At 40.9% G+C, this 27,203-nt stretch overlaps 1 protein-coding gene across 7 annotated transcripts in view; it reads right to left on the reverse strand.

Annotated features, from left to right (window-relative positions):
• The window catches only part of Zdhhc20 (zDHHC palmitoyltransferase 20), a 60,997-nt gene that overhangs the window by 26,362 nt on the left and 7,432 nt on the right, over nucleotides 1-27,203 (reverse strand). For all 7 annotated transcript variants that reach the window (XM_029468955.2, XM_029468950.2, XM_029468952.2 and 4 more), the window contains exons 2-4: nucleotides 20,409-20,435; nucleotides 15,881-15,984; nucleotides 7,283-7,403 (exon numbers count right to left, since the gene is read on the reverse strand). In XM_029468955.2, the coding sequence (XP_029324815.1) occupies nucleotides 7,283-7,403; nucleotides 15,881-15,940 (181 nt within the window). In that variant the 5' untranslated portion in view covers nucleotides 15,941-15,984; nucleotides 20,409-20,435. The remainder of the gene's footprint in view (nucleotides 1-7,282; nucleotides 7,404-15,880; nucleotides 15,985-20,408; nucleotides 20,436-27,203) is intronic.

Genomic DNA, 27,203 nt, shown 5'->3' on the forward strand with positions numbered 1-27,203 from the left:
TTGTGAAGCTTATACACTCTATACTCTAGGGACTAACAGGCAAAAATAAATAGCATATCAGACAATGACATCAGACAGTAAGGACAGTAGTCTAACTTTACAACACCTGAGAAAACAAAGGGTTAGAGACTGAGGATGTAGTGCAGATAGAACAGTGCCAGCCTAACATTCATGCACAAAGCCCAAGATCTGAAGCATACCACTGCATGTACAAGACATACAGGCCTGCAGAAGTTCAAGGTCAGTAGCAAATAATTACACTGGGAAGTTTGAGGCCAGTCTGGGATACAGGAAACTTCAGAGGAAACAAAACAAAACACTATTTTGAAAAATGAAGATTCTATTTAGAAGTAACAGTCTGCCATAGAAAACTGCTTGCTCTTACAGAGGATCGAAGTTAAGTTCCCAGCACCCATGTCAAGTAGCTCTAAACCATCTACAGCTTCAGCTCCAGACCTCTGGCCTCCAAGTATACAAGACACATACCTAAACCTAATAAAAAAAATAAATATTTTTTAAAAATGACAAATTAGGACGGGCAGTGATGGCGCATGCTTTTAATCCCAGCACTTGGGAGGCAGAGGCAGGTGGATTTCTGAGTTCGAAGCCAGCCTGGTCTACAGAGTGACTTCCAGGACAGCCAGGGCTACACAGAGAAACCCTGCCTCGAAAAACAAAAACAAACAAACAAACAAACAAACAAAAAACAACAAAAAAAGACAAATTAGGATGCTTATTACAGCTATTTTAAATAATGAAATACCAGGAAGATTTTCTGGGGTTTGTTGTTATTGGTGTTGTCTTTGTTTTGGGTTTTTGAATTTTGTCTTTTTTTGGTGTATTTTGCGTGAATGTATGTTCTGTAAAACTGGTTTGTGCTTGGTGGCCTTGAAGGCCTTAAGAGGGCATCAGATCCTTAAGGGACTGAAATTACAGGCAGTTCAGAGCTGGGAATTGAACCTGGGTCCTCTGAAAAATCAGCCAGAGCTCTTAACTGCTGAACCATCTATCACTCCAATCCCCAAGAATAATTTTATAGATGAAAATGGCCTTATACTTCATGGTATATCTGTACGGCATACTATTCTGCAAAACAAGAATTTCCCACATAAAATACATATCCCATTAAGGAAAAGACAGCACGCTGAAGATGGTGCCAATAATGCTGAGTCCACACAGGAAACAGAAACATAAGGCTACATGTTTAGTACGCTCAGGATCGGAAAGCAGTTAAGGTCCTCATGTTCCCTTTCCTCTACATCCTCTCTCCACTCAATCTGTGACAGCTGTGCACAGATCTGCGTGGCAGGCCCTGTAAGAAAAATGGGTTGGAGTCAGCTGTGGTATTGCAAGAATTTAATCCAGCACTTGGAAGGTACAGACAGGTAGATTACGATGAGCTTTAGGGCTACATGGTGAAACCCTGTCCTAAGGAGGGATAGTGGGAGAAAGAAACAAAACAATGCTTAATAAATGAGCAGTTGAAGCTAATGAAACAGCTGCACTTTTTGTACAGAGCAGCCAGACAAGGACAGTACTGAGGACAGATGCAGCAGAGTGTGGCTAGGGTGTTGTTCAGAGTTCCTACACATGGCAAATACTGCCCACCTGCAAACCTGTCTCCTGCTTCCAGGACACTAGATTTTAAATGTAAATCTGCTTTCTATGAGTTTTAAGGTTCAAACAACTCATTAAAGTACAAGTATCCTTCCAAAGCTAGAAACACAAAAATGGGTCTGACTGGACAGACAGACAGACAATGAATAGAAAGGCACATGCCCAGGTGAATGATGAACTCTGACAGAGGGCTCCTGGGATGTGCTGGGGCAAAATGTCAGATCCTTCTGAAATCTTAAGAATCCAAGGTGCAGCTGGGCGGTGGTGACGCATGCCTTTGATCCCAGCACTCAGGAGGCAGAGGCAGGTGGATTTCTGAGTTCGAGGCCAGCCTGGTCTACAGAGTGAGCTCCAGGACAGCCAGGGCTACACAGAGAAACCTTGTCTCGAAAAACCAAAAGAATCCAAGGTGCAGCTTTGTTGATAAAATGTGCCAAAATGAAGATAGGCCGAAGAGATGCTTGGAATCCCCTCTTAGGCTATCTGTTGCAGGAACCAGGCACCTTCCCACACTTGTGCTGGTAACACTCTGCCTCAGTGGGCTGGCCAGCTATGCACTGGCAGGCAATGCCTGACCTGTTTTTATCTCATGGAGACTCTCAGGCCCGGAGCTCCCAACTGTCTCTAGTCATCTTGCTAAGTTTCCACAGGCTGATAGCTACCATGCCAGACCCATCCTTCAAAACCCCCACGACCTTTGTGGTGCACATCTGGCAAACCCATGAAACACAAACTTAGTTCAGAAACAACGATAATTCATTCACTGGGTACAGCAACTAAAATCCGAATCCTGACTGATCCGCCATTGAAACTGGGAGACACAAGCAATTACATCTTGTCCTCATGCTAGCCCCATCCAAAATAACCTAACCCTCTCCTGCTTCCTCTCTTTCCCCCTCCAACCCAGAAGTCCCCTACTCATCCAGTGATCAGCTCCTTTATTCATCAGGGGATTGGTTCACGAGAAGTGACTTGAGTAGGACTCACTCCTTGTCCAAAGCCCCTCCCAGGAGAGTGGAATTACCATCTACATACAAGCAACCCCAGGGCTATCCACAACAATTCCCCTTTCTGTCCAATTAAAAGACTCTTTTATCTCAGATATAAATTGAACACAACATTACCATTTTGTAATTTGTAAAGTACAAGATAGACCTAACATCCAGTCCATCATTTATGTCACTAAGATACAACATTGTCATCTGTCCTAACTCAAATACGTATAATTCTACACCTGACTTATGTCCTGGCTTTAGATTGTATGCTATCTGAAAACCATCCTCTCAAATCTGTTCTCTCAATGTAAATAGCCTGGGATGGCTATGGAGCTATAAGTCTTCAATAGCAAATGCATGCTTTAAGCTTATTGCTAGGGTGTTTTTGGTTATTCTAATTAGAAATAGTTGAGAGTAGTTAATAGAGAACAGCCCAGATTATTTTACACAGGTAGTTGGTTTTTTAGAAATGTCAAAAATCCACGGAATATGACATTTAATGTTATCTATTTACTTGTTGTCAAGTCTGTTCCTGACAGCATTCACTTTCTTGGATTCAAAGAAGAAATTGAGCATCAGTGGAGTTGCTCCAGTTGTGGTGAGGCAGCCACTAGGCAAGAATTGCCACATTACATCTACAGATAAATTCTACACCTGACTTATGTCCTGGCTTTAGATTGTATGCTACCTGAAAACCATCCTCTCAATCTGTTCTCTCAATGTAAGTAGCCTGGGATGGCTTAAGTCTTCAGCCCTGTCCAGAACAAGGACACAATTTACAGATTAGGACAGCATAGTCTGCTGAGACAGAATAGGTTAGTCCTTAATTTCCTGTTTCTCTAAGGTCTGTCAAGACGATCCTGGGCCAGAAGGCTGAAGACAGATGAATGCTCCAACTTACTGACTTACTGGGTCTGTATAGGTAGGCAGCTGTCTCTACAATTTGTCTCAGTTTTAGAAGCTGTGTTAGGCTTCCCATATATTTTCAGTTAATGTTGGTCATGCTCAGATTTCTGACAGGGCTGAAGACTTAGAGCATATAGTGGTTTTAATCTCTTTAGTCTGAAATCTATACAAGGTACCTCATATATCACATAGTGGTTTTATATATCTATATCTATATCTATCTATCTATCTATCGATACACACACACACACATACACATGTGTGTGTGTATATATATATATATAAATATATATGTGTGTGTATAAAATCAATATACCAAAACACCTTTACTTAATGTCTTAAAAAGTTAACAATGTAACCTCAAAACCTAGCAGTTGTTAAGACACAGAAAAGTAACTCCTTGCTGAGAAACCCATAGTAGCTCCTTCCTATGCACACAAGTATCCTAAGCCTGCCCCTCCCTAGCACGAGTGTATAGCTATACTAAGTTTTAAGAGATTGCCTTTAATTATGTGTAATGTGTTTATGTGATGATATGCATATGGGTACAGGTGATTTCCCAGCAAACATGGTGTTTGGTTTGATGCTGGGAGACAAACCCAGAGGTCCTCCACAGAAGCAGCAGGAACACTTAACCCATCCTCCACCTTCTCTACAGCCCCATGAAACTAACTTTCTTTTTAATGTATGAGTGTTCTGCCTGCGTGTATTCCTACATGCTGGAAGAGGGCATCAGATCCCTTTATAGATGGTTGTGAGCCACCATGTGGTTGCTAGGAATTGAACTCAACTCAGAACCTCTGGAAGAGCAGCCAGCATTCTTTTTTTTTTTTTTTTAAATGTATTTATTTATTTTATGTAAATACACTGTAGCTGTCTTCAGACCCCAGAAGAGGGCATCAGATTTCATTATGGATGGTTGTGAACCACCATGTGGGTGCTGGGACTTGAACTCAGGACCTCTGAAAGAGCAGCCATTGCTCTTAACCGCTGAGCCATCTCTGCAGCCCCAGCAGCTAGCATTCTTAACAGCTTGAGCCATCTTACCTGCCGGAAACTTTTTCTTAATAAACTCCAACTCTGCTTTATCCTGACTCATCCTGAAATTCTGTGCATAAGTCATAAATCCTGGCTTGACCTTGAGGCCTCTGAAAGAACTCTTCAGACTGCACTGCCGGCAGCATCAAACTGTGGCTTCTGTGGCTATTGAGGTAACTTAGGCTTCAAATGTTTAAGTGACTTGCACAGCACTAGCAAAGAAAAACGAAGGCTTTATCTGCAAGAGATGTGTTTATTCTGTACTATAAAAAGCTAGTTGTATCATTTATCATGTGTTGTCTGTGTGTGGTATGGTATGAGTGTTGTACACGCTTGTATGGAGGCCAGGAAAAACTCTTCCATTGCCTGGACACAGGATCTCATCCTGAGCAGGAAACTTGCTGTTTTGGCTAGGCTGGCTGGATAGTGCTCTCAGGAAGTTCCTGTCCTCACCCTGCAGTGTTACAGGCACACACTGCAATCCTGGGATTTTTACGTGGGTGTCAGAGATTCAAACTCCGGTCCTCATGGCAAGCACTCTTACCCACTGAGCCATGTCTCCAACCCACCATCTGCTTTCCATCTTTAAAATCCCAATATACCCCTTAAAATATTGCAGATAATTAAGACTTTTCTTGCTCTTTTTCTTTTTCTTTGTTTTGTTTTTATTTATTTATTTTATATATGTGAATATACTGTCAATGTCTTCAGATACACCAGAAGAGGGCATCAGATTCCATTACAGATGGTTGTGAGCCACCATCTAGCCATCTAGGCAGGCTAGAACCAGGAAAATGAATTGGGCTTGTTAGGATTTCTATTGGGAATTGTTTTTGGGAATTGAACTCCGGATCTCTGGAAGAACAGTCAGTGCTCTTAACCCCTGAGCCATCTCTCCAGCCCTTGTTTTGTTTTTTGAGACAGAGCCTACCTATGTAATAATGTAACTCAATATGTAAGACCAGGATAGCCTCATACTCTATCTGATGGGATTAAAGGTGTGAACCACTATACTCAGTTTAAAACTTTGAGTCAGGGTTTATACACAGCCACAACAGTAAGCTCCTTGATTGTGTGCTCTGTTCCTGAGAAGTTCATTTGGTTCCAAAATTAGAATACTTGAATTCAATTCCTGTTTCTTCACATACAGCCTTGTGATGATCTTGAACAAGTAATTCAACCTGTGTCCATTGACATTATCTACTGCCGTCCTGAGTCACAGTACAAGGGCTCCCCCAGAGACATCACAGTTGGTGTTCCTGCAGTCTGCCAGCATGCTATAAATGGACCACCATGCTATAAGTGTAGATGTTTATAACTGCACTCAAATGCCTGCAATATGCCTGACTCCATCCCAGCCCTCCAGTGGCCAGGCAGGAGGATCTGAGTTTAAGGCTAGCCCATGCTTCTGTCAGGAAGTCTGGCAATAACTCCCAACCTAGGTTCTGGTTTCTCTGCTGCTTTTCACTGGTCTCTCAGCTTTCTGGGCTGCTTCTCATTATGGTGACAAGATTATTTCAGGTCTGTATCTTACTTTCCCGCGTACACATGGGACTACAATATCTACCCCATGGGGTTATTGTGAATGTCAATGAGTTCTGTACACCTCAGCACAAAGGAACCATTAAGCTGGTACTATCTTGTCTAAACCAATTAACAAGGTATATAATAACTTAAACAATTCCCTCCAGTATATAAAGTGACCAGCTCAACAGCATCTCTGACTCCTCTCTATACCAAAGTAAAGGGAAGAATGTCTCGGCGACCCTGAGGGGCAGTGTCCCAGAGGAAACAGGCAGGCTAGAACCAGGAAAATGAATGGGGCTTGTTAGGATTGCTACTGCTGTAATGAAACACCTGATCAACACAACTCCAGAAGGAAAGGATCTGGATTGCACTTCCACATCGCAGTTCACTGAAGGATGCCAGGGCAGGAACGCAAGTATGGCTAGAACCCGGAGGCAGGAACTGATGTAGAGGCCATGGAGGCGGCTGCTTACCGGCTTGCTCCACCTGCTTTTTTTATAGAACCGAGGACCATCAGCCTAGGAATGGAACCACTCACAATGGGCTGGGTCCTCGTCCACCACTAATTAAGAAAATGCTCTACAGGCTTGCCTGATCTCATTTTCTCAGTTGAAGTTCCCTCCTTTCTGATGATTCTAGTTTGTGTCATGTTGACATAAAACTAGCCAGCAGAGTTCATAGCTTGGCCTCAAAACTCATATCTTGGTAAAATTTCTCCCCATTGTCTTTACTTCTCCCCATATTTCACACATTCTTGATTTCTTATTTATACACTGACATACACGCCTTTAATCCCAGCACTCGGGAGGCAGAGGCAGTCAGATTTCTGAGTTCAAGGCCAGCCTGGTCAACAAAGTGAGTTCCAGGACAGCCAGAGCTATACAGAGAAACCCTGTCTCAAAAAACAAAAAAAAAGAAAAAAAAAAGTTAAATTTAAATCAGAACTTTCAAACGGTAGTGTAGTAGGAACAGGATTTGAAAGCTCTAGTGGAGAAGGCAGAGTGTTAGAATGAAAACAGGCAATAAGACAAACTAAACCCAGATTCACATTGAATCCCTCTGAGAAGTCGCCTTACATCTAAAATACCACACAAGATGCAGTAAACAGGAAATTGTGGTCAGTCAAGTCAAGGAGATCTATCCTAACAGAAGCATGCACATTTAAAACTCCTTGGCAAAGTCCAGCCTGCTGCTCTTACCCTTTGAAGCTGATGTGGTGTAGATAGGCAGGTCTCTTGCTGCTCTTCTCAAAATGTCTTGCTGTCTTTCTTGGCTGAACTCCTTCTCATAACGCTCCTTCTCAGAGTTTGACAAGTAGAACTAGATGGAGAGAGACAACGACTACATTTGTACTTCTTACCTAGTGTGCTTTGAAAAAGTTTTACCTGAAATAGGGGTAGAACCTCCAAATAAAAACAAGAAAACAAAACAAACTTCGAACTTCATGTACACTTTAACAAAAACCCCACAGATGAAAAGTGTTAGCACCTCCTACTAGGGATGGCTTAACACAGGAACTCCACCATTTTTGCACCTTTGCCTTTTACAGGTGAAATTTAAATCCTTAATAAATCACTCAGTTTAAAAAAAATGTTGAGGGCTGAGAAATATGGCTTGGTGGTAGAATGATTTGCCTAGTGACACCAAATTTTTTATAATAATTACATAAGTAAAATTAAAATAATTAAGCAACTATGTATATAAATAAATACATATAACTAAGTAAATATGAAATATTTATAAATAAATATAAAAGTTACTGCCAAGTGTCTTTCTTCTCTACTTGCATGTTTATGTGTATGTATGGGTATATGTATGTGCTCAAGGTGGGTGTATATACAAGTCTGCTAACACTCTGTTTGTGGGTGTATGTGCACATGTGTAGAGGACAGAGATCAGTGCTAGGTGCTTTTCTCAATCACTCTTCATTCTACTTTTTGAGGCAGAGTCTCTTACAGGACTCAGCCCATCGTTTTTTTGCTGGGACGGTTAGCCAATAAGCTTCCATGAATCAGGCGCCTGCCTTTGCTTCACCAGTGCTGGGGATACAAATGTGATGTGTATATATTCGGTTTATATGCTAAGGATCTGAATTCAAGTTTTACTCAAGCACTTTACCAGCTAAGCCTTCCCCCCAGGCTGCTTTTTCCTTCTTTGTTTCTCTGTATAGCCATGGCTGTCCTGGAACTAGAGCTGCAGATCAGGCTAGCCTTGAACTCCTGCCCCTCCTGCCACATGCTGAGATTACAGGCATGCAGCACCACATCCAGCTCCCTCCACTCTTAAGATTTGTTTCGCCTTTTCTTCCCCCAGTGCTCCTGAGTCATAGAGGGAGTGATGCAGATGCCCCTACTTAGAGCTGAGCGCTCAACAAATCATTTCTTCTCAGCATTTCGACCAGTTATGAGTCTCTGCAGTAACTGCTACCACCCTATACAAAAAGCAGCTTCTCTGACCAGAGCTAAGTTCTAGAGAATTTAATTTTTACAAGGTTGCTATGCTCAAGTTACAGTGAAACCCCTGGAAGAGAGCCCCATGTTTGTCTTTCCAAATGCCTCAATGAAATTAAAAAAAAAGCATTGCTCACACTTTTCATTGTTTAATTTTTTTTCCTTTAATTATGTGTAGGTGTGTGCCTGCATGTGGGTGAATGCATGTTAGTGTAGTGTTAGCAGAAACCAGACACCGGATCCTCTGGGGCTAGATTATAGACTTTTGAGACACCATCTGTCATGGGTTTTCAGTACCAAACTCAGGTCTTCTGGAAAAGCAGCCAGTGCTCTTATCTGCTGAGTCATCTTTCCAGCCCCATTGGGTTTTTTCACTTTTTAAAAGGCAAGCACCTGTGCTAAATTTTCTTCAGACTCACCAAGGTTCACCACCTTATCAACCTCCTCCCCAATGAGATAATCCTTTCATAGGTGTCTCTGTCTGTTTGGGGGCGGGGGAGAGCTTAAAAATAGTTTTCATAAAATACATTATCATATATTCTTGTCCCTCCCAACTCCTATGTCCTCCCTCCCAATTCTGACTTCATGTTCTTCCTCTTTCTCTTAAAAAAAAACAAAAACCCCAAAGCCAAAACTCAAAACAAACACAAAAAGACAAAAAAAAAAACCCAAAACAAACAAAACCCAAAAACCTCAACAACAACAACAACAACAAAATACCCCCAAAAAACCTCATGGAGTCCTCCCTCTAGTTTATTTCTTTTGAGACAGGATTTTAGCTGGGCAGTGGTGGCACACGCCTTTAATCCCAGCACTTGGGAGGCAGAGGCAGGTGGATTTCTGATTTCGAGGCCAGCCTGGTCTACAGAGTGAGTTCCAGGACAGCCAGAGCTATACAGGGAAACCCTGTCTTGAAAACCAAAAAGAGAAAAAAAAAAAAAAAAAAAAAAAAAAAGAAAAGAAAAAGAAAAAGAAAAGAAAAAAAGAGACAGGATCTTGCTATGTATCCCAGGCTGGCCCAGAACCAGCTATGTAGCCCACACTAGCCTTGAATTCATAATTCTCTTTCCTCTCCTTTCCCCATGCCACCAAGACACCAAATGGGTCCATTTCAAGTACAGACTGAGTTCCAGGACAGCCAGGGCTATACAGAGAAACCCTGTCTGGAAAAACCAAAAATAAACAAACAAACAAATCAAGAGCCTTCCCTCTTCCATGATTTCTTATAACTAGGAATTTCTAATTTTTTAAAAAAATCAATTCTGACAGTTTTGCTTTTTAAAACTAAGAATAACTTAGACTTTTTTTAAAAAAAAATCATGTTTCAGATTTTAACAATAGTGACCCTTCTTTTTAAAAAATCAAGGACTCATTAGCTAGAATTTCCCATAGTCCCACGTAAGGAACACTTTGATCTATGCTAACTCAAACAGGGAACTGCCCTATCACTGCTAAGAGTGATGGACTATACATACTGTTATAAATAAGACAACAGCTTGGGCTCAGGAAACCATGACTGTAAGAGATGAGGAAATTTTCGTGTTGCACATTACTGGTAAAGACAGTCTGTATTCTCTGGAATCTTTTTCTAGCAACCACTAAGGTGACTACTCCAACTTTTTACTACTGCTGTCACTGCTTACCAAACCTCAACAAGACAGTGTATTAAGAATTAAGAACATCTTCCTAGGTTATACAGCATGACTTGAGCAGAAAGAGCAGTCAGAGAAAATGTATACAGTTTTACTTACGGTGAACGTCTACACAAACTTTCCTATGCCTCATAGACTCGACACTTTCAGGAAGAGAAGTAAAATCTCATGGTATAATGTTCAATAATTACACTGCAGAGCCTCTGACCAGGTATCTGCAGTTCCTCTGGACTGACCCATCTAGCCTGAATCAGGATTCCAGACCTCAGCAGTAAAAGACTGCACTTTTACCCATCATCATCATCATCATCACTATTTTTCCTTAAGAATTTAGGTCAATGCAAACTTTCAGATACCATAATATACAATGTTCAATACTACTGACTGTAATCTAAATTAAACTAAGAGATGCCTTTATTAGCTTAAATCCAATGTTCAAAAAAATTCCACTTAAATATGTAAATGAATCAAGGATGGTTCTGCATGAATTTAGCATGCACAAAGTCCTGGGTTCAATCCCCAGCAGCAAAATAACTAAGAATAGATGTTTTACATCATTATTGTTTTTTTTTTAAAGATTTATTTATTTATTATATGTAAGTACACTGTAGCTGTCTTCAGACACTCCAGAAGAGGGCGCCAGATCTCATTGCGGATGGTTGTGAGCCACCATGTGGTTGCTGGGATTTGAACTCTGGACCTTCGGAAGAGCAGTTGGGTGCTCTTACCCACTGAGCCATCTCACCAGCCCATCATTATTGTTTTAAAGGGGTAGTTATGCTATGTTGCTCAGGGTCATCTCAAACTCCTGCATTCAAGCATTCCTCCTGACCCAGTTGCCTGTGTAGCCAGACTACAAGCTCACTCAGAATCTAACCATAAACATGTATTAAATACCAATTAAGAAGCCAGGCATAGCAACCAGGACACACCTTTAACACTCAGGAGGCAGAGACAGGCAGATCTCTGAGTTGAGGGTAGCCTGAGCTATAGAGCAAATTCAGAGCAGCCAGAGCTACACAAAGAATCTCTGTCTCCCAAATGAAAACAGCAGCAGTAAGACATCAAGGCCCATGGTTGAGGAGGTGATTAAGAACATCTACTGTCACTGCAAAGGATCTGAGTATGGTTCCCAGCACCAGCACGCCAGCTTACGACTGTCACTGACTCTAATCTCAGAAGATTCAGCACCCTTTTCTAAACCTTCACCAACACCAGACATATGTACAGTGCACATTCATACCTGCAGTATAACACTCATACACATACAATAAAAATAACCAACAGCTAAGCACTGTTTCAAATGGCACAGATCTAAAGATGAATAAAAAAAAAATCCTGCCTTCAAAACAAAGAATTATAAAATAAAAATCAGTGCAATAGTTACAGGAGCTATCAGGTTGCTGGTAGATAGATAAAAGATTTCCCAGCAGAGGACTTTGTGCACTAAAATATCTGCACCTGCCAGGCCAGGTGTGTCCACTGGTGCAGTAACTGCATGGCTGATAGATCTGATGCCCACACCACAGAGGGAATCCATTCCTAGTAGTAAGTCTAGATAAATACGCATGGCTGACGGGCAGAGCAGTAATGACAACATACACCACCGCTATTACTGTTGTTTACATGCCAAACGGATGACATGGTGCCAAACTGCCTTATAAATACTTATGTCTTTACCCATACAGTGGAGCTGCACTCTCAGCATTGGTCAGAAGCTTGTTTGCAGTGGCTGATGGTTAATGCAGAGACTTATAATTGGACAAAGCACTAAGAATACGTGACTGCTGACAGGTCAGCTCTAAACACAACTCCATCATCCCTTCCAAGGCCCAGGAAGCATAGTGGAGGCTGTGGGGCAGAAAGAATGTACGAATGAAGAACAGGATGAGGAAACACTGGACATGAGATGGCCACTGTTACTCATGGGCTTATGGTTACCTGTGCAGGACTGCGTTAACATCCCATCAGGCAAGAAGCTCATAAGGCCCTACCCTAGTTGAGGAGATGGCACATAATGGCTACCAGGGATGGGAGAATCATTTTGCTTCAGTGGTGTGGCTACTGGTAAGTTGCTCATGCTCCAGTAAATAACACATATCCATGTTCAGGCAGATCATCCTAATCCAACTCATTGAGTCATAATCTCAATCTCAATCTCTGCCTCTTTCACACACACACACACACACACACCACGCATACACACACAGGAGAAAAAAGAGTTTAGAGGTTTGGGGCAGGGGGAACAAGTATGATCAAAATACATTATATACATATATAAAACCGACAACATTTTTTCTTAATTTATCTTAATCTTTATTTTAAGGTAAGATAAAAATAGTGATTTCAAGAACGATTCTTGGAGATGGAGGTGGTGGTGGTAGATACCATAAAGGGGGATATTTACCATAAAAAAGGGATATACCCTAAAAATAAAGGGGAGTTTTCCAGAAAGACAAAGGAAAAAGAATATTGGCAAAGGGGACAATGAGAGACAATAGGGTGTGAAAATAGCCTGGTGCTAGAAGAGAGCTGCCTTTCACAGGCAGTAAAGGTAATAAGATTGCATTGGCTCACAGAGGAAGGTTGCTGTGTTAGTTATCATGTGAGTGAACATCACCTCTTATCATGCAGTAGATTGGCAATCTCTATACACTTCCAACCAGAAAATGGTGGGCCTAATTTTCCTTTTAGAAAGGACAACATATTTTGCTGGGCCTAGGGCTCATGCTTACAGCCCAGTACTTGGCAGACTATGGTAGAAGTCTACCTTGAATGTAAGGCCCCTTGGGTTACAGAGAAAAGCACTGTCTCAAAACCATTATTACAGAAACAAAACAAGAAAAGAAAGCAGGCAGCCATCTTTCTTGAGGAGATGGAATAATGTCAACCAGCTATCCTCATCTGTAGTCACCCTTTCATCATTCTTTCAGGTTTTAATCCATCTGCCTATTGTACAGAAACAGGCCTGATTTATACAATGGGGATACTAGAGGAAACAACAAAGATTTTCCCTACAGGAAGCCCAGGAGGAAGGAGACTTACAAACATCTCAGCGGGACTCCAAGTCCTAAGGAGAACCTAACAGGAGTTTTTCCTCCCCACAATAATTTTGCCCAGCTCTGCTAGGCCATATCACTCGTTTTCTAATGTTACTTCAATTTTCTAAATGTATTATAATCTTTCTGCCACATGCTTACGTAACACCTGACTCTAATATAAAGACCAGGTCTATCTGATTTTCCTGCGTAATCTTTAAACCCAGCAGATCAGAAGCAAGACAGGTACTTAGTGTGCACCTAATGATTGGAAAGAAAATTCCAGTTTTTATAACTTAACTCCCCTAAAAAATTTAGGTTTGCCTTTTTTTTTTTTTTCCTTTTTGGTATTTTTTGAGACAGGGTTTCTCGTTATAGCCCTGGCTGTCCTGGAACTCACTCTGTACACCAGGCTGGCCTGGAACTCAGAAATCCGCCTGCCTCTGCCTCCCAAGTGCTGGGATTAAAGGTGTGAACTACCATGTCCTGCCATATGCTATATTTTCAAGTCATCACTACTAAGAACTGGTTAATTTGGTCTTTTTAAATATAAAAGATTATGAAATAGAAGTTGGTAACATAACTTTAAGGACTAATTATTACCAAACGCTTTAAGAACATCTCTCAGAAACCAGTAGGTTTGATTTATGGTTTACTTCTCACTCAGAACAAAGGCATCCAAAAGTAAAAGTAGACAATAGCTTATGCAGCCTTCCAATCCTAAGGGACATAACACAGCCTTACCTGTAACCAGCCTAAACAATAGGCCCAGGAAACACAATGTTATCTACTACAACAGAACAATAATAGTGAAAATGGCCTACAACAACATAGATGGACCCTACAATTAGAATGTTAAAGATGAGCCAGACACACAAGCACTTATGGAAACGAGAGAGATGAGTCTATATACAAGGAAAGCAGAGGAAAGATTTCCTGTGAGAGGGCTGGGAAGATATGGAATTATTTTCTTTCCAATCATTAGGTGCACATCTAAGGCTGATGCAGGGCTGGGAAGATTCTGTTCCCTCAAATGGCATAGATGATTGATAACGTATGTATTTAATTTTAGTGAAATCTTTCGTTTGTTTTTTTGAGGCATGGTCTTTCTATTAAGTAGCTCAACTGCCCTGGAAGTTGCTACGTAGACCAGGCTGGCTTCAAACTCAGAGATCCACTTGCCTCTACACCTCAAAGCTGGGCTTAAGGATAACATCCTACACCACTACCCCATCATGTGCTAGCTATTCTTATGTCAACTTAACACAAGTTAAGAGTTATCTGAAAGAAGGGAAACTCAATTGAGAAAAATGTCTTCCTAAGATCTGGCTGCAGGAATTTTTCTTAACTAGTGATTGATGGGAGGGCCCAGCCCATGTGGGTAATGTCATCCCTGGGCTGGTGGGTCCTGAGTTCTGTAAAAAAGCAGGCTGAGCAAGTCATGAGCAGAAGCAAGTAAGCAAGCGGCTCCCCTCCATGGCCTCTGCATCAGCTCCTGCCTCCAGGTTCTGCCCTGCTGAGTTCCTGTCTTGACTTCCTTCTATGAACAGTAATATGGAAGTGTAAACCAAATAAACTCTTTCTTCCCTGAGTTGCTTTGGTCATGGTGTTTCATTACAACAACAGAAACTCCATCTAGGACATCTGGCCTAGTTTGTAAATCTTATCAAAAGTACACTTAGGACTTTTCTTTTTTGGATATAGATTGTCTTTGAAAGTATGAAGTGAAAGTTGGTATTTTAAACTATATGGTCTATAATTTTTAACAAATTTTGAAACATTAAAATGAAGGAAAACAATATTACTATCATAATATTTGATTATTAATCCTGAAGCAGGAATATATTTAAAAAAAGTCAGTCCTCACATCACATGTATCCCACAGAGACAGGAATGATTTTTTGACAAGAAAACTGATGCTCAGAATTAATGTGTTGAAGAGAGAGAAAAAGAAAAATCAAACTCAAACAGTCTTAACTCTAGTGTGTGTGTGTGTGTGCATGCTTGTGGATGTACATGCTGTTTGTTTGGGGTCTCACTATGTCCAAGGATAGCTTTGAATTTGCAATCCTCCTGTTGAAAGCTATATTGATAGGAGTGTGTCACCATTATGTCCAGCCTACAGAAGAATGTTGATCACCTTGCTATACTAGATTCCCTCAGGGAGGGAAGAATTCATTTGTGTCAAGGCAAGAGACTATCAGTTGCAAAAATCTACTGCACATTTCTAAATGTGTGCCTATATTACTCTTACCTATATATCCTCCAAGCAGAGAAATGCAGTCACAGCAAGATAAACCTTGAATAACTGTTTTCCACAGAGACACATCCTTTAGATACAGCACATATGCTCATGGCTGAGAAAGTAAGCTGAGTTTCTAAGAACCAGCTCTACTTACCTAACTGAATTGTGACCCTAAAAATTTTTACTTAGTGTTTAAGAAAATTCAGCATGCCAGAAACTATTAGTACAAGTAAACATTTACTGTCAATAGATTGTGCTGAGAAGAAGCCAATGACTCACAGTCACATTACCAAGGAATTTTACAAATGGAAACAGAACAAGTGTTTCATGCAAGGTTTTAACAGAGTAAGACAAGGGAATATCATTCCATAATCAGCTAAAGCATTTGACAATTTACCAACCGAAAATTTACCTCTTTGGAAGGGCTAGCAGGAGATGTGAATATTGTCATCCAATAAGACCATACAAACATAACAAAGAACAGATGAAAAGCCACAAGGTAAACAACGGTCTTTCCTGGTAAATAAAAACAAACAATATTTCATTGAGTCCAGGGGAAAAGAAAAATGCATTATATTAAAACAGTACTTGGGTCATGAGATCTGATTTAATAAAAACTTTTATTTAAATATCAAATATATAAACTTCTTTACTATATAACATTAAGAAGATATTAAGAAATACTCAGTACTTGTATTTCAGAGTATGAGGTTATAAAATAAAATTTACTTATAAACCGTAAAGTTTATGGGTAAAGGCTACATTTGGTGAGACTTGATTACATTTAGTTGCTGAGGATCTCAGATAAAAACATCTCTGAAGCCGGGCGTGGTGGCACACACCTTTAATCCCAGCATTTAGGAGGCAGAGGCAGGCGGATTTCTGAGTTCAAGGCCAGCCTGGTCTACAAAGTGAGTTCCAGGACAGCCAGGGCTATACAGAGAAACCCTGTCTCAAAAAAACAAAAACAAACAAATAAACATAAAAACATCTTTGAACACCTTCTGAGGTCTGGTGCAGTGTGTGTCACCATGCCCAGTTGGGTTTGAAGTTTTGTTTGTTTGTTTTAAGTACACTTGGGTTTGAATTTTTTAAAAAAGATTTATTTGTTTGTTTGTTTATTTATTTATTTATTTATTATAAGTACACTATAGCTGTCCTCAGACACACCAGAAGAGGACACCAGATCCCATTACAGATGGTTATGAGCCACCATGTGGTTGCTGGAATTTGAACTCAGGACCTCTGGAAGAGCAAGTCAGGGCTCTTAACCACTGAGTTTGAATTTTTTTTTTTTTTTTTTTTTTATGGTTTTTTTCGAGACAGGGTTTCTCTGTATAGCCCTGGCTGTCCTGGAACTCACTTTGTAGACCAGGCTGTCCTCGAACTCAGAAATCCGCCTGCCTCTGCCTCCCGAGTGCTGGGATTAAAGGCGTGCGCCACCACGCCCGGCTCCGGAGTTTGAATTCTTAAAAGTTTTTTGACAGGCTGGCCTTGAACTTACTATGTAGTCCAAGGTGGCCTGGAATTCATGACTTTCCTACCTCTGTTTCTACGTGAGGACAGCTAAAGAGTGTTTGTGTAACACGTGTGCCTATAACTGGCCATTATTGTAACTTAAATGTTAATTTTTAATAACTTTTAATTTACTTAAAAGGATACATCACTATGAAACAGGGGGAACTGGAAACAGAAAGTTAAAATGGCTTTTTTTTTGTTTTGTTTTTTCTGGGTTTCTCTGTATAGCCCAGGCTGTCCTGGAACTCACTTTGTAGACCAGGCTGGCCTCGAACTCAGAAATCCACCTGCCTCTGCCTCCCCGGTGCTGGGATTAAAGGTGTGCACCACCACACCAGGCCTAAAATGTTTTTATTATCACCAAAAACAATGAAACTTGAATAACTCAATTTCTGTCTAGGTTAGAATCAACATAGGAAACGAAAAAGTTTCTACCGTGAGTTTCTGCTCTAATCTTTCCCAAGGAGATTAGGGTCATATTTGACACATGAGACTCCAACTATCAACTCGCTGATATGGTATTAACCTTGTGTTGTGTTCTACAGTCTTTCTATTTGAAACAAGTAGGATTGGCTTTTATAAGAAGCAAGAACCATGGACTAGGGATGAACTCTTTTTGGTGTGAAGTGTTCCATATATACACTCTGAAGATAAGTTTGAACTTCTACTCATTTTTAAAGTCAGATTAAATGCCATTTCTTCCACAAAGTCCTCTCCTTTCCCAGAGCTTGCTTTTTACAGGCCACTCTTCTGTACTCACACTTGCTTAGACTTCAATTACAGCCCTCATTTCAATCAAGTCAGATACTTAAAAATGACAAATTCATAAATGCAAAACACTGGGCTGGAGAGATGGCTCAGTAGTTAAGAGCACCGACTGCTCTTCTGAAGTTCCTGAGTTCAAATCCCAGCAACCACATGGTGGCTCACAACCATTCATAATGATATCTGACGCCCTCTTCTGGTGCAGTCTGAAGACAGCTACAGTGTAGTTAGATATAATAAATAAGTAAATAAAGTAATTAATTAATCTTTAAAAAAATAAAAAATAAATGCAAAACACCAATGTATCTATGTAACCAGAGGACTTCTTAGTCACATCTGACCTTAGCTCCTTTTCCTATGGAAAGCCTCTTAGCATATGACATGCTTTCTTTCTAACCCTTATGAGTGTAAACAAGGAGGCATAGAAAATCCGCTCTTACTTAATGTCACTTGTATGAAATCTTAAGGCCAGAATTGAAATTCACAACTGCTTGATAAAAATCTAAAGTCCTTCATTTATGTCTTCACTTCACCAAAATTATGTTTTCCTCCACTTTTCCAGCCAGCATTTAGTCATCTCTACTTCTGAACTAAGATTTGAATTCAAAATAGAACACAGATCATGACTTCCTCTACATTTCAAATACTCTTTCATTTCCACTAATATTGTTATCCACACTAAAAACTGGGGCTTCAGCAAGCTGCATTTCTCTGTGCTGATCATTCCTGCCAGGCCAAATCTCAGTGTACCCAGTGGGCTCAAAAACACTGCTTCATTGTGTTTTCTTTGGGAATGCATTTGGGGCCTTCTCTTTCTTGACTTTAGTGGTATTTCATCAGCACCCCAAATTCACTTCTGCCCACATCAGGCCAGCATTCTTCATCTACACATGCTATACGATAGCACCAAGTCTTTTAAACTTAGCTACTGACAACTAAGACCAACATAAACTCTTCAACTGTTAAGTTTTTAACAAAATTAACTATGTATTACAAAGTAACTTCAACTTTCACATGACTAACATGTAGTAAAATGCATGATTACTTCAAAATCCTACAGAAAACGTTTTACAGAGAGAGAACATCAATACACAGACACTAAGAACTCCCAGAGTGGTAGTGATTTGGAACGAGTGATATTTTGTCCCTCCAAGTGACCAACTTTTACTCAACGACACTGGAAAGAATCCAGTGGCTTTTCTAGTGTGATCCACCGTGCTATGTCTCCAACAATTTGATTACATTTGGAATGCTGTAATTTTAAAAACCTGAAGAAACAGCATTTGCTAAACAATTTCAAAGATAAACTGGTTAGTCACATCTTGAACAGTTCTAACATTTACTATTCCTTTAGGAAATTTCTACCCTCCATGCACACAAATCCCAGCAACCACATGGTGGCTCACAACCATCTGTAATGAGATCTGATGCCCTCTTCTGGTGTGTCTGAAGACAGCTACAGTGTACTTACACACAATAAATACATAAATTGAGAAAAAAAAAAAACAACCTCAAGAATATCAATACATGTGAGAACTTTGAAAAAATAATGTCAAGGCTGAGCAGATGGTAAATGCCTATGACACTGGCATTTGGAGACTCAGCATGTTTTGTCTGTAACATTACCATTTGAAGGCAAAGGCAGGTAGATCTCAAGTTCAAGATACAAACCAAGTTCTAGAAAGCCTGAACTATACAAAAGACCCGGCCTTAAAATATACAAAGCAAAATCTTCAGAAATTCTCTGCATTTTGTATCTATACTATCAACATACATAAAATAATTATGAGTTGAAGACAGGACTACCAAGACCAAATCTATGGTTCTTCTATTGCTGAAAATTAGACTTAAGAGCAACTTTAAATAATCAGGCATGATTATTTCTGGTAATAAGAATAAATATTAAGCTGGGTGGTGCTGGTGCTGACCTGTAATCCCAGCACTGGGGAAGCAGAGGCAGGCAGATCTATAAGTTCCAAAACAGCCAGGACTACACAGAGAAACCTTGTTTTGAAAAACCAAAGAGAAAATAAAATAAATCAATGTTAATAAGTGTTAACTGTTCAGCTGTTTTAAAATCTTCTGGGTTTTTGCATGTTAAAATCTAATTTTAGTTTTGAAAGTTTACTTCAATGATACTCCTAAAGTTTTCTTTAATGCTAGTGAAAGTCATTTTAGAAAAGATCTTTCCCTCTAGGTGTTATTTGACTGGCCATTATAAACTCTTTTATTCCCTTGATCTAATAATACACATTTCAAGTCTGGTTATTTGGTTAAGTTCTGTGACTAGTAATGTGCTATTTTAAACAACACATGAACAATGGAACCACTCCTAGCATCTAGGCATTATGAAAGCTCTCCCTCAACCCAGTGAAGACTGCAACTGCTACTGAAACAGACAGAGTTCTGAAGAACACACAAGGCAAAACTGCATGCATTTACACAGAGTAAAGTACTAGGAGCCTTACAAAACCATGGCTATGCTAACCATTTAAGATACTCTACACCTGGGAAGAAACAGAGTTCTCTCTCCTTTTAATTACTTTTAAGATAAGTATTCCCTTCTAGGAAAACAAAAACACTTTATTCACTACTAAATAAAAAGTACATGGTTACAACTGAGAGTCTACTTGAAGTTAAGATGAAGAGTGTCTTACCTTTTTCTCCTGTTCTAGAAATAGTACCTAGAAGAAAAAATTAAAATAAATATACTTTATACATGAAGTTTATTTCAGGTTGAATATTTATCTTAATTTCATTTTCATAAAACTTTAACAATATAACTACTTAAAATTTTTAGACCTCTTTAAACTCCAGGTGTGTTGACAGAGCTCTTTAGTGCTTTCCTTAATCTTTCAGCAAAACAGGACTATTCTCTTTATTAGACCACAGCACACCTTACCAACCTCTGTCTGAAAACTGTATTCAATATAAGTTTCTTGGAGCCTGGGAGATGATTCCGTTGGTAAAGTACTGGCTGCAGATATGCAGGGATATGTGCTTAATCCCCAGCACCAGCGTGCTGGAGGTGAGCACGTGCAGTCCTAATTCTGAGTCTATCATTACAGCAGATCCCTGGGTGGCCAGGCAACCTAGCCTAATCAGTGGTATTTGCGATGGGGTAGGGTGTGTGTGTGTAATAAGTAGACACAGCTGGACATGGTTGGATGGGAAGAAAGGACATAATATAAACAAAGGTGGACAGTTCCTGAGAGAAGACATCCAAGAGTGACTTCTGACCTACACACATATGTACAAATTTCCTTTTAACTGATGCACAGTGATCATACCTATTTAGGGAAAGAGTATATGATGTATGAATGGATCTAAGAGATGGAAATTACAGAAAGCCACAATTGGTCAAGATGCAGAGAAGAACTAACCATGGAGTGCTCGTCCTTTAATACACAACACAACCCTACAGCTAAGGCTCAGAGCTCATTTCAGAAGAGGGAGAAGTTAGACTGTTAGAGCTAGAGGACCAGCTACAATAACAAACTCTTTTTTTAGACAGGGTTTCTCTGTATAGCCCTGGCTGTCCTGGAACTCACTTTGTAGACCAGGCTGGCCTCGAACTCAGAAATCCGCCTGCCTCTGCCTCCCGAGTGCTGGGATTAAAGGCATGCGCCACCACACCCGGCCCCAATAGCAAACTCTTATACAAATCAGAATTCACATCATCACTGCTGATGACACACACAGCTGAGTCAAAAGTCTACTGGGACAATGGATATGAGGCAGGCAAAGGCAGGTTATTTAGCCTAGGAGTGTACTTGGTTTACAACATTTTGTAATAATGCACTTTGCAGCCTAGTTCCTTCACCTGTGCATTCTATGCTCACACAATCCTCTCCTAAAAGTACACCTAGCAATCATTGACCCTCCCCACATTCAAGCTAAACAAACTTAGTTTCTATTCAAATGTATTCCTAATACATATATCTAAGTAAGAATAACGGAAGAGCCAGTCTGGTCTGAACTGGTTTGGGTACATGCTCTGACCCCTAGGAAAATCCACCATTTACTATATTATGCTTATATAACATTAGGTGTGCACACAACTAAAATCTCAGATGTATTATGGGAGAGGCATAAATACAGGAAAATGACCCGTCACTACAACAGAGAGCACCCTCACCATGCCCCACAGCAATCAAGTCACTCTTGAACCCCAGAAACAGAAGGCCCAAGTAAGTGGGCCCTTTAGTAGTCAGTCATGTGGTCTAGTGTCAGTTCTTACAATGTACCCTGCACCACTCTTATTTCTCTTTGAATAAAATGATCTTGCTACTTTTACAAATTTGCTGAGTCCAATTTCAAATGTTCAGGTAAGAGGTGGCAAACAGCCAACCCAAATCAGACAGGTAAGCACCTACTCAGGAAGTCAACTGCCCTCAGTGCGTTCCCGGCCTTCTAGCTAGGAAAGCAAAAAATAAAACCGCCTCCGTGATGGCTCAGAGGGTAGGAGCACTGGCTGCTCTTCTAAGGGTTCAGTTCCCAGCATCCACATGGCAGCTCATAACCATCCATCACTGCAGTGCCAGGGGATCTGACACCCTCCTGGCACTGCATGCATATGGTGCATAAACATACATGCAGACAAAACATCCATACACAACAGTATTTTCTCCTTGGCTTTGGTTAGTTTTATATTGATTTTATGAATCGATGTGGGGAAAACAGATATCTTCATACTACTATCTTAGATTCAATTAATATGCTATCTCCATTTTAGATTTCTATCCCACCAGTATACTTGCTAGATTCATTCCTAACCTTCCGTTTTTGATGTTATTAGAAAAACTAGTACTAGAAATACAAAGACGTTTTACTGACCTTCTATCTTACCTCGCTAAATTCACAGTTTAGTTCTAGTGGCTTTTTTTTGAGAAGTCATTGGAATTTTCTAGTAAATGATAGTCTAGTGTGTCAACAGGGCACATCCTTTTCTCTTGGTGATGAACTTCTACAGTTTATGCTCTTTAAAATACTATTTTGTGTGTATGAGTGTTGTATTTGCATTATGTCTACGGACCACAGGCACACCTCATGTCTTTGGAGGTCAGGAGTCAAAATCCTCTTGAGTTGGAAGTGTTGGAAGTGTGCATGGTTGGCTGTATTCATGTGGATTGAAACTGGCTCTGAAGAGCATCAGTACTCTTTAAGTGCTGAGCCATCTTTCCAGCCCACTATGTATGCCTTTTTTTTTTTTGTTCCTGTTTAAAACAGAGTCTATCTAGTCTAGGACTAGACTGTCCTGGAACTCACTGTGTAAACCAGGCTGGCCTTGAACTCAGAAATCTTCCTTCCTCTGCCTCCCAGGTGCTGGGATTAAAGGTCTGTACACCATGTCTGGCCTGTGTATGCACTTTTCTTTTAAAAATTTTATTTATATGAGTACACTGTAGCTCTCTTCAGACACACCAGAAGAGGGCATCAGATCCTATTACAGGTAGTTGTGAGCCATGGTGTGGTTGCTGGGAGTTGAACTCAGGATCTCTGAAAGAGCAGTTAGTGCTCTTAACCACTGAGCCACCTCCCCAGCCTGTGTATGCAACTTTAAAGATAAAATAGCTCAGAAGTCTACACTAATGTTTTTAATTATAACGATGCCTACAGTTTCTGTTTTTCAGACAGGGTTCTCCAGTGGCCCAAGCTGACTCTGAACACTCTGCATGGCTGAGGATAAATACTGAAATTTGAGGTAAGCACTACCACATTCTTTTTTTTTTTTAAAGATTTATTTATTTATTATTATAAGTAAGTACACTGTAGCTGTCTTCAGACACACCAGAAGAGGGTGTCAGATCTCATTACGGATGGTTGTGAGCCACCATGTGGGTGCTGGGATTTGAACTCTGGACACTCAGAAGAGCAGTCGGGTGCTCTTACCCACTGAGCCATCTCACCAGCCCGCACTACCACATTCTGTTTACAGAGTCCTAAGACTCAAACCCAGGGTTTCATGCACGCTAGGTAAGCACTTTACAAGCTGATCTCAAACTGTCCCAAATGTAGCCAGGAAGGCCTGCACTTAGCAGCCTTTACTTTTATTATTATTATTATTAGGTATTTCTTCATTTACATTTCTAATGCTATCCCAAAAGTCCCCCATACCCTCCCCCCCTCCCTTACCCACCTACTCCCACTTCTTGGCCCTGGCGTTCCCCTGTACTGAGGCATATAAAGTTTGCACGACCAATGGGTCTCTCTTTCCACTGATGGCTGACTAGGCCATCTTCTGATACATATGCAGCTAGAGACACGAGCTCTGGGGGGTACTGGTTAGTACATCATGTTGTTCCATCTATAGGGCTGCAGATCCCCCCCAGCTCCTTGGGTACTTTCTCCAGCTCCTCCATTGGGAGCCCTGTGATCCATCCACTAGCTGACTGTGAGCATCCACTTCTGTGTTTGCCAGGCCCCAACATAGCCTCACAAGAGACAGCTATATCAGGGTTCTTTCAGCAAAATCTTGCTAGTGTATGCAATGGTGTCAGCGTTTGGAGGCTGATTATGGGATGGATCCCCGGATATGGCAGTCTCTAGATGGTCCATCCTTTCCTCTCAGCTCCAAACTTTGTCTCTGTCACTCCTTCCATGGGTGTTTTGTTCCCAATTCTAAGAAGGGGCAAAGTGTCCACACTTTAGTCTTCTTTCTTCTTGAGTTTCATGTGTTTTGCAAATTGTATCTTATATCTTGGGTTATCTAAGTTTCTGGGCTAATATCCACTTATCAGTGAGTTTTTTTTTTTTTTTTAATCATTTTGTACATGAGCTTGTGGGCCAGGAGGTCAGAGGACAATTTGCAGGATTCAGTTCTTCCATCTCGTGGGACCCAGGGAATGAACTCAGATCAGCAGGTTAGGAGCAAAGGGTCTTTGACCTGCTGAACCATCACCAAAGTAGTAACTTTTTATTCTCTCCTATTCCCCAGTATTTGGGAGGCAGAGGTAGATCTCTGTGAGTTCAAGGCCAGCTTTCTCTATATGGTTGAGTTCCAGGATAACCAGGACTATGTTGAGATCCTGTTGCAAAAAAAAAAAGTTTTACACTGTGTGTATGAATGTGTTTATATGGGTGTGTATGTAGACGGCCTGCAGAGCCCAGAAGATGGCACCAGCTCCTCTGGAGTGGTTACAGGCACCAGAGAGCTGCCCAACTGATGCTAGGAACTAAACTCAAGTCTTCTGTAAGAGCAGTGTGCACTCTTAACCAGTGAGCCATTTCTCTAGTCCGTAATGTTTAGATGTATTTCTATGTAAGTGCCCGCCTGACTTATGTATATGCACACAATGCCACACTCATGCCTTGTACCCGAGGAGGCCAGAGGCATTGACCCCCTAGAACTAGAGTTACAGATGGTTCTGAGCCAGCATTTGGGTGAGAGAAAATGCACCAAGGTCCCTGCAAGAACAGCAAATACTCTTTAAGTGCTGGGCCGTCTCTCCTTTGTTCTGACCTGGTATTTGTATTTGCTTTCTTTCTTGAGATTCAGGATTCTCAAGGACACAAAGCATGATAATCAGAATGCCTTACAATGTTCATCTAAGAATCTAAGTAGTAAGACCAGTAATACTGCCACCGAGAACAAAATTAAATCTCTCCCTACTGTTGCCCAGTGCAGGGGTGGCTGATTCAAGATTCAGCTTCACAAAAAAACCCATGACCATGATGAAGGAAGACACTGCTGCTGAAGGTGCTGATGGATGTTAATACAAGTTAACTTAATAGTTATCAAAAGGCTGATGAGATAAATTGTTCATTAGCTCAAAGTGCTTGCTGCCAAGCCTGACTGAGTCCAATCACTGGATCCGACATAAAAGAAGACAACCAACTCTACCAAGTTGTTCTCTGACCTCTGCACACAAGCCTTAGTGTGCTTATGTGTGAATGTACACACACATATACAAGAAGATAAAGTATTCCTGCATACAGAATTCTAGCTACTATAGACAAAACGATGGCATTATAAAACTGTTTTTTTAACTACTGTTTTTTCACAGTAGCTATCTTCAGACACACCGGAAGAGGGCATCAGATCCCATTACAGATGGTTGTGAGCTACCATGTGGTTGCTGGGAACTGAACTCAGGACTTCTGGAAGAACAATCAGAGTGTTAAGTGGCTCCTAACCACTGAGCCATCATCCAGCCCAAACTAGTGCTTTTTCAAGTAAGAATCCTTAAAGGATACTAAAAGGAGTCTGATGAAAGTACCAAGGAAGAGAGGATTTACAGTTTCAAAGTGCTTCCATGTAAAATACCTGTCTTAGGCTGGGCTCTGTGGAACCAAATGTTGTGCTGGCTATTTTTTATTTTATTTTGTCAATTTAAGATTGATATGAGAAGAGGGAACCACAGTTAAGAAGCTGTCTCTGTTAAGACTGGCCTGTAAGTCTGTGAACATTTTCTTAGTAGTGACTCATGCAGGAGCTTAGCAAGGTAATAAAAGTGTTCCTCACTGGCCACTGCTTCAGCTCTGGCCCTGACTTCTTTCTATAGGTGGCTTTTGGTCCTGTGTGTATTTCACCACAGCAAGAGAGCTGAAACAGCTTGAGGTGCCACCTATTTTCTGGGGGAAATGTAACAGGACAAAAAGGTGAAGTACAGTGGGACAGAGCCAAGGGAACTCTTTAAGTGCAGCAGAGGTTCTGCAGTGACACAGCAGGGAGCAGAGCAGCTCCAGCTCTCTCACTGCAAGCAGGCTGTGCCAGGAAGGGTGTGACCTTGGGTGAGGCAAATCACACAGAAAGAGCTTGGCTGTAGCCTGCTGGCCACACTTGCCACAGCTGAGCAGTCCTTCCTAGAAGGCAAATCTGCTTGGTGGAATTCAAGCCTACCAGAACACTGACAAAAAGGAAAACTGCACCTTTAACAGATGAAAAACCTGGCACACATCAGCTCAAGTGGTGAACAGAGTTAAAAAGTGACACAGCATCCTTTCTGCAGCACTCCTGCTCCAGGCTACTCTATCTAATCATGAGGAAACCAAACTGAAGGACATCCTACACAGCATGCCTGTGATTTTAAAAATGCCACAGTTACACTTCACTAAAGGCACTAAAGGACAGCTATAATTTGTAAGCACCCCCCTTTTTTATTTGCAGTTTTGTGGCTCAAACCAAGGTTCTTATGCATCCTCACAACCAACTTTGTTCTCTGAGATGGGAACTCACTATGCAGTAGAGACTGGCCTTGTACTCACTACAGAACTCACAACTCAAAGAGCTCTTGAGCCACTACACAGAAGTTGGCCTTGAACTCACAATCCTGTCTCTGCCTGAGTGCTGAGACTGCAGGCATGAACTACCATGTCCATCTTTAATGTGTAACCCTGACTGGATGTGAAGCAGGAGGAAGAACAAAGTTATGCTGTTTACAAAAATGGGAGATAATCACATTATACAAATTAGCTAACACAGAATGACAAATGTTTTCTCTCATTTAAGG

This window comes from Mus caroli, unplaced genomic scaffold (assembly GCF_978045245.1).
Source record: "Mus caroli unplaced genomic scaffold, Mus_caroli_1 scaffold_12, whole genome shotgun sequence".
Classification (NCBI taxonomy): domain Eukaryota; kingdom Metazoa; phylum Chordata; class Mammalia; order Rodentia; family Muridae; genus Mus; species Mus caroli.